General features: G+C 40.1%; 1 protein-coding gene across 1 annotated transcript in view; it reads right to left on the bottom strand.

Annotated features, from left to right (window-relative positions):
- Positions 1-15,567, bottom strand: part of LOC139737881 (transcription initiation factor TFIID subunit 1-like) — a 36,002-nt gene that overhangs the window by 5,611 nt on the left and 14,824 nt on the right. Inside the window, exons 16-29 of the mRNA XM_071648549.1 lie at positions 15,173-15,314; positions 14,364-14,572; positions 13,658-13,807; positions 8,846-8,971; positions 8,034-8,209; positions 7,109-7,235; positions 6,187-6,381; positions 5,498-5,634; positions 4,684-4,864; positions 3,666-3,871; positions 2,690-2,798; positions 2,191-2,289; positions 1,393-1,485; positions 347-499 (exon numbers count right to left, since the gene is read on the bottom strand). Coding sequence (XP_071504650.1) covers positions 347-499; positions 1,393-1,485; positions 2,191-2,289; positions 2,690-2,798; positions 3,666-3,871; positions 4,684-4,864; positions 5,498-5,634; positions 6,187-6,381; positions 7,109-7,235; positions 8,034-8,209; positions 8,846-8,971; positions 13,658-13,807; positions 14,364-14,572; positions 15,173-15,314 — 2,103 coding nt within the window. The remainder of the gene's footprint in view (positions 1-346; positions 500-1,392; positions 1,486-2,190; positions 2,290-2,689; positions 2,799-3,665; positions 3,872-4,683; positions 4,865-5,497; positions 5,635-6,186; positions 6,382-7,108; positions 7,236-8,033; positions 8,210-8,845; positions 8,972-13,657; positions 13,808-14,363; positions 14,573-15,172; positions 15,315-15,567) is intronic.

The raw sequence follows: 15,567 nt of genomic DNA, 5'->3' as shown, positions 1-15,567 counted from the left end.
GTAAAATTGATGTTAAGTATTGTTAAATGTACAAAATTTAAACAATAGTTATAATAAAAAAGTTTCCAGACCAAACCGTCTACAGTTATGGTTTGAGAAAAATACAGATACATCTTTGTATCTCCTTATATTTCAGGCTTTATCCCAAAAATTTTATATGATAGGATGTTTTGTGGTACAACAGACCTACACATATGCATTAAATGTCATATCTCGAAAATTTTTTAAATCACTGCTCCCAAAGGTAAACAGGACCTTTAAGAGTTGCTGATTTTGCAAATATCAGTAAACTCTTAGAATTCACAGAAAATAAAAACACGGCCGAAATACTGCATATATACAGCACCTCTTCCATCTCTTTCTGAGTGAGGAGAAGCATGTTTCGGGCCACCATCGTGAGGGGGCTCTTCGCTCCGTTGTACAGGATGCTGTTATCCACAATCTGCATTACATCAGTCTGGAACTGCTCCCTCGAGGCGTACCTGTGTTTCCGGATGCTCTGGAAAGCAGGTCAAAAATTTCACATGATGCAACACCTATTTCTTGTTTTTTTTTTCTCATGGACTTCTGTGATATGAGTGACTCTTGCTAAGACTAACGCACAAGTTGTATGTTAGGTAAGTAATGTACGTTTTGTTTTTATGCTTCCTTTCAACATGTCAATACTAGAATGTGTTCAATTACAGATGCCAAAACATCAATACTAGATTGTTTTTAAAACTATGTCTTTATTTGCCGGTTAAACTCCAACAAAAACAAACAAACAAACAAACAAACAAACCATGGTTTATTCACTTACACGTAGCTGACCTGACTTTTCAGTTCATTGCATAAGGTATCCATCATACAGTAAATGGCAAAGATTTACAGACTAATAAACTCCATGAATTCAAAACATCCGCATTCAATTTCACATCAACCTTCTACTGTACATCCATATATCAACAACTAAAGGTGACTTGAACTCTTATGAAACTGTCTATTTTTTTGTGGTCAAGTCACACAGAAGTTGGATACCATCCATACCCATGAATGCTGTTTCACGCAAAGTTTACTGTTTATGCAATATGTGATTTTGTAATTATTTGTTGGTGTCAACCTATAACCTCTATCATTGTTCATGTATTTTTTTTTTTTGTTTCCTTATCTGTTCCAAATATCACTTTAAAAGTCAGGAATGGGCTTTGACAAAATTTTCTGGAAAAGTCCATTGTGGTGAAAGGAACTGGTAGCAAGATTTTTAATGTGATTCAGATTATGCTCCGGATCCACAAATTTTATCTAAAAAGGATGCATGCACTGCTCCATTATGTTCTTAGCCCAATGAGCAGAGATTCATTCTCTCCGAGGGCTTCTAGTTTGTAGAAGAGTTAACCTGGATAGTTTTCTTACATCTCTCATTGTCTGGAGATCCATCGGCTTGGTGACAATCTTGTAGTAGTCTGGCACTTGTCTCCTGACAACTGGGTTGTGAAATGGCTGAGTCTGAAAATTGAAATGGAACATATGGAGCAAAAATAATAATAATAAAAAAAAATACTGGTAGCTAGTCTCGATAACAGCTTGGTTGTTTTTTTTTCTGAACAGGGTAGGTCCTCTTTAGGATTGATGCTCATCTGAGAAAGAATTCTATAAGGTGGACTGTGTATCATCAAAACAACAGATCGGTCATTACCCACTAGTGGATGAATATCATTACTCACTAGTGGATGAATAACTGTGGCCCTACATCAGAGAAATCCATTAAAAGTTACCAAGATTCTTAAGATTTTGAGTAAAAGGAGCTTCAGATTTATATATCAATTCAAACACCTTTTGTAGTGTGTGGAACATACTCTCACACACAATTCATATCTTCTAACAGAGAGATACACTAAAATATGGGGAATATATATATTCTTCAAAAAAAAAAGAGATACACACTCTCACAGGGATTTTTTTTTTATACAAAAGAGAGACAATGTCCCCTATTTGTTAGAAGGGGGAAAAGGTATGCTTGCTCAAAAAAATCACAAAGCGATGATGGTTACATTATATGAATGACCTTTCAAAACTCTGTCGAATTATGTCACAAACCAAAGTTCAACTTTGGGGTCAAAATTACATAACAGGGCCTTTCTGCAGGGCAGGCAACAACATACAGAAACAGGGAATATATTTGTTCTGATAGAGGGATAATATAATACTCACATAGGGTATATCTCTGATGGCATTCAGGACATCCTCAAGTAGAGTGCTCAGAATAACCTGCGGGTCAGTTCGTCTCCGATTCTTGGACTGCTTAGGTCGCTGTGTGAAAATGGCATCCCAATCAACAGAATTAGATCAAACAATATACGAACATTCCTTGAAAATCAACATTCTCATATGTTGAACTAACATATGATTGAGAGCATTAAAAAAAATATATATATGTAGCATTCGACAGAGCTTTAAATTAGATAACTAAACTCACATACTTGTCGCGCGAGCATCCATCTCTCAGACATAAGAACACTTGAAAATTGTATATAATTACTTCGTCATCATAATCCTTTTGCTCTAATTAACAACGCAAGGATGTATGCAGACATATCTTCTCATAAAAAGGTGAACAACAGCTCAGTATCGAATGACCACGGTACTGCATCACATAGGAAGGACATATGGACATATCTTTCAAGGGACACTGAGATGATTAAAGACAGACCTTGAGGTAATCACAGTGAGGCTCTGGGTTGACCCTCCTCTTCTTGGTCGTCTTGATGTTTTCCTTTGGGAACTTCAGCACAAGTGACTTCCGCCGCACCTTGTCCGCACTACATTACAGAAAGTACGGGATTGGTACTCTTTGTTAACCACACATGAGTTTTGAGTTTTGTAAGAATGTACAGTGTACAAGCATTGTTTGAAAATCAACATTCTCATTCAATGACCTAAGATATGTTTGGAAATAAAAATCGCAAAGCATATTGTAGATACCTACAAAAGAAGAAATAATTTTACATGACATGAATTTGAAGGGCATTTCATGAAATGTTTTGTCCCACAAATTTGTCGGACAAATTTATTCTCAGCCAATCAGATGCAGGGATTTCATAAGCTTAAACAGCCTGTCGAAAAAGTATCTGACAACATGCTTTATGAAATACCCCGCTGACCTGCTGTATGCTGCATATAACTCCATTGTTCACAGCATGAAACACAGTCACGCACATGTATAGGTATACACGTATGTACTTGTAAATGTATACAATGATGCATGTATACCTACACAATTCACACAAAATGTCGAGTAACCCGTCTATGGCAGCCACCTCTCTATAACGGCCACTCTTTTCTTCTTCCTTGGGTGGCCACTACAGACAGGTTTGACTGTATGCACATACACATCAAACAAAGTTGGGCAACTGCTTTCAATCAATCAAGAGCTATTTAAAGAGTTTCACTGCAAAACAAGCTAACTGCATTCTTGTTAATTTGAGATATTTGCGACTGAAGCTGCTAAAAAAGAAAGAAAACAATAAGAAAATGTGGGATTTTTCTTATCATAACTTAAAGAATATTCCTTGTCATGTTACAAGTGAGGTGTTACTGGAAAGGTTTTATTTCCCTCTACCAGATGATGGACTAACTTTAAAATCCTTACAAATGGCACTCTTTGTATCCTCTCAAGGGCTACTCACTGAGTAATGACCCTCTTGTCCAGCAGGATCTTGGTGCCCTCCGTCTTGACCAGCTCATCATCGTCCAGTCGCCTCTCCTCTTCCTCCTGCTCCTCCGTCATCGCCACGGTGATGGAGGGCTGTTTCTCCAGGGACTCCTTCTTGTACATGGGGCAGTCCTTGTTGGTTCTCATGTGCCCAATCTGGCCGCAGGCTCCGCACTTCATCTGCCCGGCAAAACAACAGGGAGGTAAAACTTGAGCACGAAATATGGTGCATATGGGCATGGTCCTTAAATGATCTGAAATCTATGATACCTGCAATAAACAGCTTTCCCGTCTTCATTAGAATATATCTCATGTACGTTCTACTTTTGGAAGAGCGAGTGCTGCATTCAAGCACACTCTTGATTTGTTATTGTTTCAATTGTGCTTCAGAAAAAACCCCAATCAAAACAAGTTCTTGTGAACACATTCCATGTTAAAGAATGAGTGAAGGGCTTAAAGAAGGCCATCAAATGTCAGAAGCATATCAGGGCAATTACCCCCCGAGGGCAATTACTCCCCGGCTAAATACTGGTTAGTGGTAAGGTTAGAGTAAAGATTAGGGATAGAGTTGGGTTTAGGGTATAGAGTTCAGCTTAGGGTTAGGATTAGGTCCAGGATTAGGATTAGGGTTAGGGTCACGGGAAGGGTCTGGGGTAATTGCCCAGGGGGTAATTGCCCTAAACCCGTCAGAAGGAACACAACATTAACTATCACACAAAACACTGTCATCTACACTTGGATATGTTGTCAATGTAATCATGTTCTTGTCTATGCTATGTTAAATCACTAATTTGTTGATAAAAAAAGATTGTGGGACAATATACAACAGTAAGAGAGTAATTTCAACTTTAAGATGCAGTAATGTTCACTTTCATCTAAATATCACCCCTCACAGTGTAGCTGATATCAAATTGAGCAACCATCAATTGAAGAAAGGGTAAAAAAACTATGAGAGGGTAAGAAAAGGGAATCTCTTTAGAATGACGACGTACCTTGAGGTCAGGTTTCTCCTTCTTCTTCTTGGGCTTCTTAACCGGCTTGGGTTTGGGATTGGTCTTCTCCTTCTCCATCTTCTCCTGGTTGCGTTTGATCCTCCTCAGCTGCTCCTGGATTCGGCGACGCTCTTTCTTCATCTCCTCCCGGTGGCGTTCGTCGTGCAGTGCAAACTGCCGACTGGGAATCGACAGAAAATATCACACATTCCATGACAGCTGGTTTACATCAATTTATTCACACTTGCCTAAAAGATGTTATCTCAACAGCACTCCAGCATTTCATAATTTGCGGCAGATAATATCTACATGATTTTTCCATGACAATAAAATATCGATCATAACACCTTAAAATTCTAGAGATGGAACATGGCTAACTTCTGACCCAACAAGTTTAACAGCTATCTGGCCAACATCAATATTTTAACTTGTAAGCATCATGAAACTAGAAAAGCACTCTGAGAGCGCAGACCTCTGCCAAGCAGCCAATTTCTACCAATACAAACATGCTGAATATCATCCAGTTTCCCAATATAGAAGCCACTTATTCATGTCACCAGCTTCCAGCAGCGCAGCACCTTCCCCCTAGCAGAGCACACGCTTTAGATTGTGAAAACTCCATCATGCCGACAGATTCTAAAGGACATCACTTTATCGCAGCAAAGTTCACACATCGATTCAAGTATACAGTGATCAGATATATGAAGAGACAATTGAGGAGGACAACCTCTTCCGCTCTCAGTAAGTAAAGATTGACTCTTCTTGGACTACAGGAATGGTCTAGCAGCACACAGGACATGACCATGAGACTTACATGTATTGTTCGTCCTTGGTCTGTCTGATGCGGACGTATGTGTCGATGACCTCTGCTCTCCTCACAGTCTCCACACGCACATACTCCTTGCCATCTTCACCTTTGAATGTCCGGTGAATCTTCAGTCGCCGGCCAGACTGTTCCAAGAAAGTTGAGGATTTTGGGGGGTTGTGTCTTTATGTATTCTTTTGTTTGGGAGGGAGAGGTTACAATAATGTTCTCCTTTTCTTTGTTTTGTTTTTTTCTCTCTCTCTAATCTAACACCACCACTTCCATGAGTATGCCTCATTGCAAGCCAATCAGGAAACCTAGGTTGTGTTACTTCTCCAAACTTTTAAAACAGTTTACCTTCTTCATGTACACAGATGAGCAAAGCAAAAGGAAGTTGAAACCAAAAGCAGAATGAACATACTGGTAATTGTGTCTTTATTCAATCTATTTAAAAGAGCAAAACACCAAAAAGTACTGTACATGCCATAATGTCTAACATCAGCCCTCTCTTATAAGTGAGAGCTCCTGTTTTAAACTTGATTCAACTGACCATTTGTCTTCAGGATGCATTACCATGCAACTTAATAATATCATAGATCTGAACTAAGAACCAATTTACACTCGTATATTTGATCATGTAAGACAGAAAAAAAGCCCCCAAAAACTAGCAAACGCGCCAAGAAACAAAAAACCCTCACCAATGATGAGGCAAAACTCTGCACAGATCCAGTGTCATCCTCCTTGCCGGGGATTGGGGTGTTGGTGCGACTCCCTTTGGAGCTAGAGGGCCCCGCCCCTTCTTTACCGGGTTTGGGCGTGGCACTGTTGGAGTCCTCGCCCATGATCATACGCTGCAGCTCCAGACGTTCAGCCTCCTCACGCTCATGGGACAGCTGGGGGTAGAAAGACGGGGAGCAAATACATCTGTGAGGAGGATGTGCCTACAGGCTCAGCTGATGGGATCACATCTGCAATAAGATGTGACTTCAAAGCTCTTCTTGGTATTTGTCATATTTGTTTGGTTAATACATTTACATCTCACAACTTCAAACAACTGAAACCATGAGCAACCCATCGGCATTTCACTTGCTGGCTCTTTAGCTTGTATTCATTCAAAGTGATATTGTTATAACAATTTTTTGTGTCATTGTTGTTGGAGGGGGTATTGAGTCTGAGTCTAGTTTTCCATGTGAATAATTTTTCACAGATGAAATTTCATTGTGAAAAGTATGAAAAGCATGCCATCACTGTCAGCATCAAACATGATCATTTGAGTCTCCATATCATTCATCGTGCAAATCCGACTTAAAAATACAGAGAATACTACGAAATTGATACTGCAGTAGTGCCATATTGTACAAAATGACATCATTGTCATGCAATAGCTTGTGCCATGGAAACCTGACGAGAGTGTGCAGGGAACAATTTCCCTGATATCGCATCGCAATTTGCTATGCATTTTTACACCACTGCTACACAAACTAACCATTATATAGCAGTTTTCTTCCATAGAAGTGTACAGGATATCATTTTAAATATTATTGTTCACCAGCTGAAATTGCTGATCAAATATGAGTTGGAAAATATTCCCTGGTGTGTTTAGAAGGAGGCCCCACCCACCTGTGAGCTGGTCTTCTTGCTAGTCAGCATACTCTCGATGTTCTTGCCCATCTCCTCAAAGTCGCTGTCCTCGCCTTCCCCAGAGCTACTCTCCTCATCGGTGGACACCTCCGTGTTTGCCAGCACCCTGGTGGGATGGTGGGATGGGAAAAGGGGGCGGAAGTGGGGGAGAGAGATAACGGGGTGGGTGGGGCAGGGTGGTAAGAAAAGCAGCAAGGAAGAGGTGTTCATCCATCCCATGCACACATCCTCCTCAAACGAAATATCAATCAGTGAAATCATACAGGTCAGTCAAAAACTGGTATTCAAGTAATAAGATGAACACTTTCAAATGATAGTGGGGCATTTGGGACATTCTCAAACAGAGGTCAAATTAAAGTAAGTATCTTGTAGTTGAAACCACCGCACTGTTGGGTCATCAAGTGGGCAGAGGAGGGGTCAAGCTGAACTCACTATATGTCTGTCATTTTCATTATTCAAAAACAAGTTGAGACTGCCAACAAAAGAACAGCAGAGATCTTTGCCAAGGACTTTACTCTAGTAACTTTTTGAGAACTTTATTCGAACCCGTCAAGCTCTATCATCAGCATTCATTAATTCATCCAATCTTTGCTTAGTTGTTAAGTTAGCACTCCCACTTGGGTGTATTAAACAATGTGCTGCACACCAAAAGGATGGTTATGGTGACACAAGAAGGATTATAGGGATAACGTAATCTCTATACATTGACAATGAGTTTCCAGACATATGTGCCAATTGGCAAACAAAACACAGTAGGGCTTAAATAAACTCCCCCCCCCCCCCCCCCCCCCCCCCCACTGTGGATAAGCCAAATGTCCCACGATATGCATTAAAGAATCATAATTATTCTTTTTTTTCCCCACCACATCTGAGGGGTGACAAAGTCATACTCGATTGCACCCACTTGTTCTGCAGGTCAAAGATGCGCTGGCACTCCTCCTTGTAGCGCTCGTGGTGCTCGGCAATCCCGAATCGGTTGCCGCGGGCAAACTTGCTGGTGGTGCTGTCCCCTGTCCGGGCCTGCTGGGTGGAGTAGGTCCGGACGACGTCAATGACTTCCCAGCGAGATAGCTTCTTGATCTGTGGGGGGAGGCATGGCAATATTTCTACTGATAATTTTGCAGTACCGACCACACGAATGTATTATACATGTAAACCGCAGGGCAGTAATGCTGCATTGCATCAACTACATTCCTGAAGATTGTCATATTTTAGACCACACATCATTTACTCAAGCTCATTAGAGAGTTTTTTGATTTTTCATAATGATGAAAACAACAGGTATGGTGGGATATCCTTACTGGGGAAAAAATGTAAATCTAAATCTTATATTTTGAAGAGAACAAAGAAAAAAGGAACCCAGAAGACTTAAAAGGCAAATAGGGGGAACATTTCCTATAAAGAAAACTGGTTGTCACACTAACAAAGTTTACATATTGAAAGGAAAACTGTATATGTCATTTCATTTCAAAAGTTAAATCTGAAACATCACGCTACTGACTTTGCATATTAAGTGGAAATAATATCACCAGCCATTTTGTATTGCATTCTGTTTCAAAACTCTTTCAAAATCTGATGTACATCCTCTGAGGTAGAGATTGCAGATCATAACAATTCCATCACAAATGCGTAAATACTGCAGAAGTAACACATTTGCCATTTGGCACACTTTCCCACACAGAATTTGAACCACCACAGAGGGCAACTTGGGCTTACGTCTTCCTCGGCGATGCCGAAGTTCCTGAGTAGCTGCTTGGCCTGCTTGAGGTTGAGCCTCCTGAGGTCGGCGTCCGTCCCCGTCACCGTCTTCTTGGGCTGAGGGGGCGCTGCGACCTCGTCCTGCTGCAGGGACCAATCAGACGATGGTGGGATTGCAAACACTGCATTCTACACAGGAGTGTCATAGTGTGCTCACCGATGTGTACAGTGTACATGTATCCTCTACAGACTTGCGCAACACTAACAGACATGTTTTCTATTCCAGTGTGTGCAAAAGCACAAAGATGTGATACATCAACCATTTCATTCTACTGAAATGTACTTTTGTTTTAACCCTTTACAAGCCACTAAAACTCATGACATGCATACAACAGAGGACGATGCATAGATTTGGTAAGGCACATAAACAAATCCCATCAGAAGTTGTTTCTGCAATTATCATCTATCTTTCTAGAATAATTTCTCTGATATGTTCATCCTATTCTGACAATAACCAATTGAATGGAAACACGACTTTAACACTTGTGCCAGTGACAAGCTGATATGAGCAATGGTCACAAAATCTATACTGATTCACAGCAAAATATAAAACATTTCCACTTCAAACTGCCTCAGCTACAGGTAACATACAATCTGCTAGCCCCATGTTTACCTACTTCAATAATCACTTCTCACCTCACTATGTGTAAAGGTTGCAATGAGTTTCAGCATTGAGTATAGGAAATCAGAATTTTTACTTGAACTATGCATGCATCTATCTTCCGTCAATTCTGCTTGGTTATTGAATTCATCTTTCCCTTGATCTCTTTTCTTTTTTCTTTTACACAGATGTTGGATGACCTCGCACATTTTCAATATCACTTGAGTGCTGCAACCACCACGCCATGTATGGGACATTGCATTATGAGATCATCACAGTTTGATAGGGTTATCATGACAACACGCATATGTGATTTCACGCTCATTATGACCCCCTGAATTTAATATCAAACTTAAAATTCAGTTCAGGTCACTGCATCAGCAAGTCAATTGAAAAAAATTCACAGCAAGGAAACAAACGTGTCAATCAATTAGTTAAATCTTTATGAGGAGAAGATGTGATGTATGTTACAGAAGTGACAAAATTGAAGTATGATGACTGATTATATCAATTAAATACATGAACATTCCTCTGCATATATGTTGAATAATTCATGAAACAGGAAATAATTAAAATAAAACATGCATAGAGCTATTTTCCAATATACACGTTCTTCTATCTAATGCACTGAAATTAACTTTTCTTTATATTTGATGCACAAAAAAAGTCGTTCCGCATGGATTCTCATCCTTTAAAGGGTGTGTACAGCTCTGGTTGAGGTGAAGATTTAGCTTTTAACGTTTTGTGAGATATTCAGAAACCACTCTATGAGATGTCAAAGAGAGTGCAGTTCTAAGGGGTATCAAAAGTTTATTCGATGAAAATCGGTTTTGAAATGGCTGAGATATCCAAAAACAAGGTGAAACAAAGAGATACTAATAAAGTTGGGGCATGTCGCCTTTTATTATTAGCACTTTTTTGGATATCTCAGCCATTTGAAACCAATTTTCATCAAATAAACGTTGAATCCTTCTTGAAATTACGTGCTCTTTCATATTTCATAAGAGGCTTTTCATTATCTCACTTAGGAATGTTCAAAACATGAATCCCTATCTCAACCAGTACTGTACAGTCCCTTTAAAGTACATCACTCCACTATCAGGATTTTAGTTACTTTCAATTTTTTTGAAACAGATGCCTCTGGCACACAAGAAGTTTACTAATTAATAGCTGCCTTCTAGACTGGCATTGCATTTGCAAACTCTGTGTCATGCTGACATGCTTTAAGATTGCTATTAATATTCGCCACATGCATCTAGTGTATGCAACGATAATTAATTCATTGATTGTGGGCATGACCACAAAGGTAAGACTGTCTATTCTCTGTCAACGCTCGGTGCCAAGACCGAATTCGGCCACGCCCCAACGCCGTACCGATGGTAACAAACACCGCGCATGCATCGGGTCACGGGCCGGGTGGAAAACCCGGAATTCTGCTGATGCTGGATGAGAGACACAGCGGTGGGGTGTTAGAGCAGCGGGAAAGTGGGCAGAAGTGGATGTAGGCAACATAGAATCACAAGTAGTCATGACAACATTACAGAGATGGGGGGGCAGCAATGCAAGGTGTTTTGTTGTTGTTGTTTTATTTGACAAGGGAAGAGTAGGATGACGAGTGGAGAGGCACACACTTCAAACAATGCGGGACAATGCAAGACAGGTAGAACAACACTGCAGGAAGAATGGTGACAGGGGAATAGAGGTTGCATGGAGCAAAATAAAGGGAAATGGTATGCATACGAAAAGGAGAAAAGTTTAGGAAGAGACACACACAGAGACAGAGAGTGGCAGGAGGGAATGGGGATGTCTGTAAAGCAAATCCTTACATGAAATTTTAAAGTATGTTGGGGAGTATGGATTTTTGAATACCGTCAGTATGGAAAGTGCTCTTTCCCACGATATGCAATTACTTTATATGTAATGCATCAAGCCTGTAATAGTTTTGTTGCTACCACTGGCACTTCTTATGATGTCACAAAGAGAAATAAAAAAAAAATGTGAGGGTGTAGAGAAGAACAGACTACTAGTATACGCCTGGTATGAAGAATAAAGATCTAAACCCAGGATTGCATGGGTTCAGGGAAGAGTAGACAATATACAGACTGTTGATGAGTGTAGATGCTTTACAAGCTGAGACACAAACGAGAAATGTCAACCTATGCAGGTTTGACAGAAACTGGTGTACTTCTGTAGACATATTCGCAAATCAATGTAAGGCAGGTACTATATTATGAATTAGCCATTGGGTATATCATCATGTGAGAATGGAAATGAAAAGAGAGAAAGAACAGGATGTTCTAGAAAATGACATGCAAACAAAGTTGGATGTGATGAGGGACGGCATTCAACAGATACAAATGACTCACATCAAAATACAGAAATGGTTATAACAACCCAAGGCAAAATCCAACAGGTCAATTAATCCGTAAACATAGAATCACATGATAAAATACAAACAATAACTTTCCAAGAGAGTTAAAAAAAGCAATGGCACATCAAAAAAGGTGAGAAAACAACAAACAAACTGATGTCAGTGTCAAACATGAGGCTCTCCTGTTTTTGCTCTTTTTTTTTGTGAGCTGCCTCTGGCACATCTGCCTCCGTAACCATGGCGACTGATAACAAGTGAATCTGTGCATTGTATCCACAAGAGAACAGATGGTGGTGCGTTCGTTCAGATGCTGGTGAATATACGCCAAACACAAGACTGTACTTACCAACTGGAAACCCCCCGGGAGGGGTGCGTTTGCATCTCCCTAACAACAGAATTTGTGTAAATCAACTCAATCAAATCCTGAATGTTTATAACGCTAGGCAAGAGCTTCACCAAATCCTTTCTAGTTTCAAAGCATAATAAGTGAGTATTATTCGTTCTTATCAAATTAGAAGGTTTGCATGTATTTGCGAGTGGTATGACTAGAAATAAATGATATGTTTGGTTTAAAGATTTTGAGGGTTTCGAGACACAGCCTGATTCAGACTGTGCATACATGTCCCCCCCCCCCCCCCCCCATCAGATACACACAACAAGTAATTCATTTTTTGAAGGTTCTACTTCACATTCTGAAATCATTTAAATGCTATCATGGATGTAGGTTCTGAGCATTTAAAAAAAAAAACACTTCCACTACATATGAGTCCAGTAGAAGGGTTTGCGTATACACTCCAGCATGCAAAGGGGGAATGCACAAGAAGAAAATTGGTGATACAGCTCTTTGGATGAAGGGAGGGGCATTTTGATGAAGGCTTTTTTGGGAGGGTTACTTTTCCTTTAAAGATGCAAGACAAAGCATATTTTGCACTGATTTGGGAGTTGAGTAGGAAAGTTGGGTTTGCGAATGGGAGGTATAACTGATGCATGCATGGGAAAGCTATACATGCATGTGGTAACGTGATTGCATACTCCTGATCACGGAACCACATATACCCCAAATGAAGTTATCTACCCATGTTTTACTACATGTCGCCTAATGCCACGCTACACCTGTACACATTTTTTTTTCATGAAATACGCATCAAATATATCACTACAGCTGATGATTACATCAACCTGACTGCATCGTTACAGAATTCTTGAGATGAAGACGGGTATGAATTTCTACCTCAGACTCATTTCACTGACCACTATTAACCAAAATATTGCAGTCAATTGAATATGAACTGTTTATCATAGAAATCTTAAAAAGGAAAAAGTAATGATTCTCAAAATATCAACACTGCAACAAATATTCTACTATGTGTGCATAAAATATTCATACTGTGGCATAAATCTTGTGGGTTTTTTTTGTGTGTAATTGTTTGAATTGAAGTCTCTAAGTCTGTAAGTTTTTGCAAATCTTCAATCACATAATTAATATGATTCCTATGAAAACAGTAAAAATCAGTTGAAATCCTTGAAATCCTTGAAATGAAATCTGTATTACTTGCAAACACTGACACTTTGTTATCAACCTTAACACTATGTGATCAATCCCAGTCTGTTTGTTGCCATCTTGGCACATAGCATTCTGACTGCCACTTACTGGTATTGACTTTCAGTACAAGTACCACTGCATAATGGTTGAACAACTCTGAAAACTAAGGGTCTTGCATAATATATGTAAATGTCAATGAGAAAATCAAAACAAAGAAAAACGACATGTTTGGGATGTGGCATGTTTTGCCCTTACCTTTTGCTGAGTGGGCTTGTTAGGGACCTTGATGTATGAGAACCCCTCCCCGCAGCCTGTAGGGTCGGCCACGCCTGTTACAGCCAGCAGACACTTGCCTTTCATCGCTGCGATGAATGCGCGGGTTGTGTTCCAAGGGGCAGTCTTGACCTACGATAACAGACAAGCAAATTTTACGTCCACTGGTATCATGACCCCAGGACTCTACGTAATCATCTTGGTCAAGTCAAACTAGAAACTCCAATCAAGCTGTGCTGGAGTGTGTAAATCTTTCTGGAGTAATTCCAGATGACTGAATTAATGCGTGACACACCAACAGAAACAAAACAACAACAAATACTCCCTCACATTACCTCAAACACAAAAAAGGACAGAGTGATTTACAGAACATATCAAACAATAATGAAACTATGACATATATGCTTCACATATTGAGGACCAATACTATTGACAGCAGAAATATTTCATCAAAACTTTTTGTGGGGCTTTGTTATTTGTTTAAAAACAACATGAATGCTGAAAACTCTCTCCCTCCAGTATAATTTTACTTGACAACAAATCAAATACAGCTCAGTGTTGTTTGAAGACAAATTCTATGTATATTTTTACATGAAAACACACCACATTGTACAGCTATTGTGTACACATCCCAGTGAGTCAAAACCCCTCGATGGACAGATGGGGGGGGGGGGGGGGGGAACCATACCTCGTCATCGATCTTCTGATTGTCTTCGTCGTCGTCAATTTCCGGGGCGAAGAAGGACTTCTCTCCATAGCCGGCATCCTTGAGCCGCTGCTCGGCGCTCAGCATGCTGTAGTAGGCGCAGCACTGCTCCGGGGAGACCATGGCTCGGATCTCCTCCTCTGACGGAAGCCGGAAGTCGGGCTTCATCACCCACCAGTTGGAGTCGAGTCCTAGAGAAGGAGAACAAGAGGACCAGAGAACAGTATACAACTGTACTCTGCCACTGAGGTGCTGGGTTCATCACCTCATCTCCTACACACACATGTTACGAATCCAATTGAGCATCACCTGACACTTAATGCAGTGATCTCATTAAGCGGCTTGTAGATGACCCTTCACTGAGATGGTAGACTGTACTGAATGATAAACTTCTTCAGAGAAATTAAGAAGTCTACACTTGAATTTACTAGAAGCTTGCAAATAACGCATAATCTCCATTAGAGTTTAAAAAAGGTATGATGCAGAATACCAAATTCATAACTGTTTGAATGTACAAGTACCCTTTGCACTGTTTTAGCCCAAGAGGAATTCGAAGTAGGCTATCTGGGTCATGTGACCACACTGAGATGTCACCCAAATATTGATTAATATTTGGTTTACATAGAGAGGAAAGACTCTCATTCCAATTTGTCTCTGAAAGAAACTTTGCTGTCACAATTCTACTTCAAACAAAACAAAAAAGATCAATTCCTACAGATTTGCTGGTAAATTCTAGTGGCCCTGGTTTGTGTTGATACCCCCGCTTTCTAGAATTCAGAGGTGAGCCTGACCTGTCCTCTTGAAGTCAGCGCACAGCTTGAGTCGCTTGCGAATGCTGCTCTCCGAGTGAGTGGGGAACGCCTTCTTTATGTCCTCCATTTTGATCCTGCGGGGGCGGTCGGGGCTCTTCAGAAACAACCTGTAGATGAACACCTGCAGAAAAAGGCAACAAACGATATATGAATCCTAATGTAAGTCATCACAGGTTACAGCACTTACCTCTGGATAACAACAACAACAACATTAAAAAAAAGACTGCCTCACCTATAAAATATTGCTATTGAAGAAGATAGTCTAGTGAAAGTAATCAGATCTCTCATGGTGAACTTTCTTACCATATATTGCAGCTACATATGATTTAATCAAACTGACACCCAATATACTAAAATTCATGTTGGTTTTTCTT

Source organism: Diadema antillarum, unplaced genomic scaffold, assembly GCF_040938485.1.
Source record: "Diadema antillarum isolate AM-2024a unplaced genomic scaffold, OU_Dant_1.0 seq00000712_RagTag, whole genome shotgun sequence".
Lineage (NCBI taxonomy): Eukaryota > Metazoa > Echinodermata > Echinoidea > Diadematoida > Diadematidae > Diadema > Diadema antillarum.
The sequence above is the reverse complement of the archived record's forward strand: the minus strand, read 5'-3'. Positions and strand labels throughout refer to the sequence as shown.